At 40.5% G+C, this 2960-nt stretch overlaps 1 protein-coding gene across 1 annotated transcript in view; it reads left to right on the forward strand.

Annotated features, from left to right (window-relative positions):
• Positions 1 to 1554: 1554 nt before the first annotated feature.
• The window catches only part of ST6GALNAC5 (ST6 N-acetylgalactosaminide alpha-2,6-sialyltransferase 5), a 980118-nt gene continuing 978712 nt past the window's right edge, over positions 1555 to 2960 (forward strand). The window contains exons 1-2 of the mRNA XM_044085852.1: positions 1555 to 2074; positions 2716 to 2925. Coding sequence (XP_043941787.1) covers positions 2060 to 2074; positions 2716 to 2925 — 225 coding nt within the window. The 5' untranslated portion in view covers positions 1555 to 2059. The remainder of the gene's footprint in view (positions 2075 to 2715; positions 2926 to 2960) is intronic.

The following is a 2960-nucleotide window of genomic DNA, read 5'->3' on the forward strand; positions in this document are numbered from 1 at the left end:
CATATTTGTTTTATTATCTAAATAAACATGTTTTCCTTGGATCCTGAGAGAGTTTGATCCAGTTGTTTTAAAGAAGAAACACACCAGTATTTATTTGGTTAATGCAGCTCTGTACTTTTAGCACACAACTGTAGTGCAAGGAATGGCTATCTTTTCATTGAGTTAGTGTTACAGTTAATACCTTGTAGCTCATTTGCCTACAGAATCCATAGTAACTGTGATATAAGTATGTAGTAATATTCTGAGTTCTGCAGCCCTTCTAGGCTACCTTTATTGGTTTATATGCATTTTCCATCACTAGGCTTTCCAGTACCTATTTTATCTCATGAACCCCAGCGGAAATGAGAACTGCTTCTTTGGTTACTGATAATCATCTCATTATATTAGATCAGAGAAAAAAGGAGACCTTGTATTATTCCTGAGCTTGCGCAGTAGCTATGCTCCATTCTAAGTGAAGTAATTTAATTAAATTCATTTGTTAGATTAGTAGGCAGAAGTACCTCAAAAAAGTCAGTGTACAGTACTTTGTGGTTAGGGGCCTTGCTCACAATCAGCTTACAAGAAGGAAAAGATGGAATAAGACCTAGTACTATTGATGGAAATCATTTGCAGTAGTGGCTTTAAATTTCTTTGCCAATTTATACTGCAAAACTGAGGCATGATAAGAAGTAGATTTCCAAACATTACTGTGATGAATGTAGGATAAACAGGCCATAGAGTTATGCATTTTGCCCAAAGACTGCATCACTAGCAAGAGTGCGTGCGTAATAGTATTCAGTACCCCTTTATCAAACTAACAGGAGCTGCAAAATTCACCTTTTAATATTTTAAAACAAAAACTGGGCTGCACTGTCTTCTTCCCTACATTTTTATTTTGTACCGGATATATTTTTTCCTGATGACAGAAATTAACACTGCACTGTGCAACTGCAACTCTATTTCCAGGAGTGTCATTTGCAACCTCGGTTGCCCTTTAACCTTTTAAAACATCCTCGGACAGTTGCCTCCCAAGAAATAAGAAGGACACCAAGAAGTAGATTTGTGTTATTCTTAGCCTTGGTCTACTAGCACCACTTAATCATTAATTCAAGCAGATTAAACAAAACTGAAATCTACTATCTAGTGGTTGCCCTCGGAATGCCCCCCCCCCCGGAATTTGTTTACTAAAACCGCTGCCCCGGAAAAATAAAATAGCAGCTATATCAAAACATATATGATGCAAACGCTCTAGCTAAGCATCCTGTGCATGTTTTCAAGAATGCATACATCTATAAAAAAGCTAAGAGATGTCTTCTGCATTCTGAATTAAGGATATAACATTCCATTGAGAAATCATTTTTTGCTACGGTTCTAACTGCAGCAAGCTTAAATAGCCTATATGTTGCTAGTGTCCATAGGGACTAGCATTTGTTGAGTGTATTTTTAAAAAGGGGGTGGAGGTAGCAGTATAATGATACAGCATAAAAGGAAAGTTCTGGTTACACACGCTGTCTGCCGCAAAAGCAGTTTTAGGATGGTGGGGGTGGTTTACAAACTGTAAGCTTAATACAGGTGCACGCTGAGTTAAGCAGCTGTTAAGCCTTCTCAATTTAAGAAGTTAACAAGCTTCTCAGAGTGTCGATCCACTATGAACCTGTAAAGTACCACCTACACAAGGAAGGCATGAACGCAGCAGAGCCAGACAGCAGAATGAATCTGTCTAGCTATCCCAGACAAAGCCACTTAATTGGAGGTACAATAGACATCGCCTGATCATCGACAACCTGGGGGGCTGTAAACTATTAAGGTTCACCGGGTCCAGACTACCGCTAGGACCCTGCGGAGTGCAACGCCCAGAGCTCCCCTTTTACTCTGCACTGCTCTGAGACTGAAATGGGTTTCCAGCTCCAGCATGCTTTGGCATGTACTCTTTCAGTATTATGAGAACCTGGATCGGCGGTGCTTTGTTGTATTCTTCTCGCTGTCGTGGCAGTAACAGTTTTTGAACTGGACTTCCATTATTAAAAAAGTGGCTCCAGATGTGCAGCTTGTCGAGTTCCAGCGAGAAGTGCAGCCCAAGATGAAGACTCGGATGGTAAATCTGCTATGCACTAAATAAACTGGTTACTACTGCTAGGGAGAGATAGGTCCTTCTGGCTGGCCAGGGGTGGGCTGGATTCACAACTGGGAGATGCGCAGCTTCTTGCGCTGGCAATAGCCATGTAGTAGTAGATCATACTCTCTATGCATTATGCTTTAAAATTACTCTGTGACGACAGCATAAAAAAACCATTGAAAGCAGCATAGTATGCACAAAAACTGCATATAATCCCTGGTGTGCATGTTAATTTTGTTTAGTGTTTGTGTTTTAATAAGCCTGGGCTTCAGGTGCTTCACGAAATAAGCGTAGTTTTGTGATTTGTGTAGTACTTCAGTGCGTAGCGAACAGTGGCTACAATAATATTACTATTCTGTTTTATATTGCAACAAGGAAAAGAAAATAGTTTTACCTTACTCTGTGTAATATATAACAGGAACGTTCTCATTGTGCCAAAATGTTTACTAGTCTCTCCATGATTAAGGTGACACATTTACCTCAGCATATGAATAATTAAATCTTTATTAAAATATAATGTAGCGTAGAAAGGCAGGAAATATAACTTAGAAGCATTATTTTGAGTAACACCACTAACGTATACTCTGAATACTAAGTATTTGCTCTGTATCCCTGTTTAGCGACCTGGGATTGCTGTGTTTGTAGCTATCACCATGTTTGCCAGCCTATTGGTCTTGTACAGCAGCGGCAGTGGAAGCGACAGCACTATGAAGAGGGCTCAGCCCCAGAGTACCAAAGTGAATGTGGAGACCCTCAAGACTGCAACTGAGCAGCAGCATGAATCCCAGCCCACGGTGTTACCTGGATATATCAGCATCACTGATCATAAGGTACGTGTACGCTCCCCGACCCCCTAGCCCACGCA

This window comes from Protopterus annectens, chromosome 10.part0 (genome assembly GCF_019279795.1).
Source record: "Protopterus annectens isolate FY-2018-M chromosome 10.part0, PAN1.0, whole genome shotgun sequence".
NCBI lineage: Eukaryota > Metazoa > Chordata > Ceratodontiformes > Protopteridae > Protopterus > Protopterus annectens.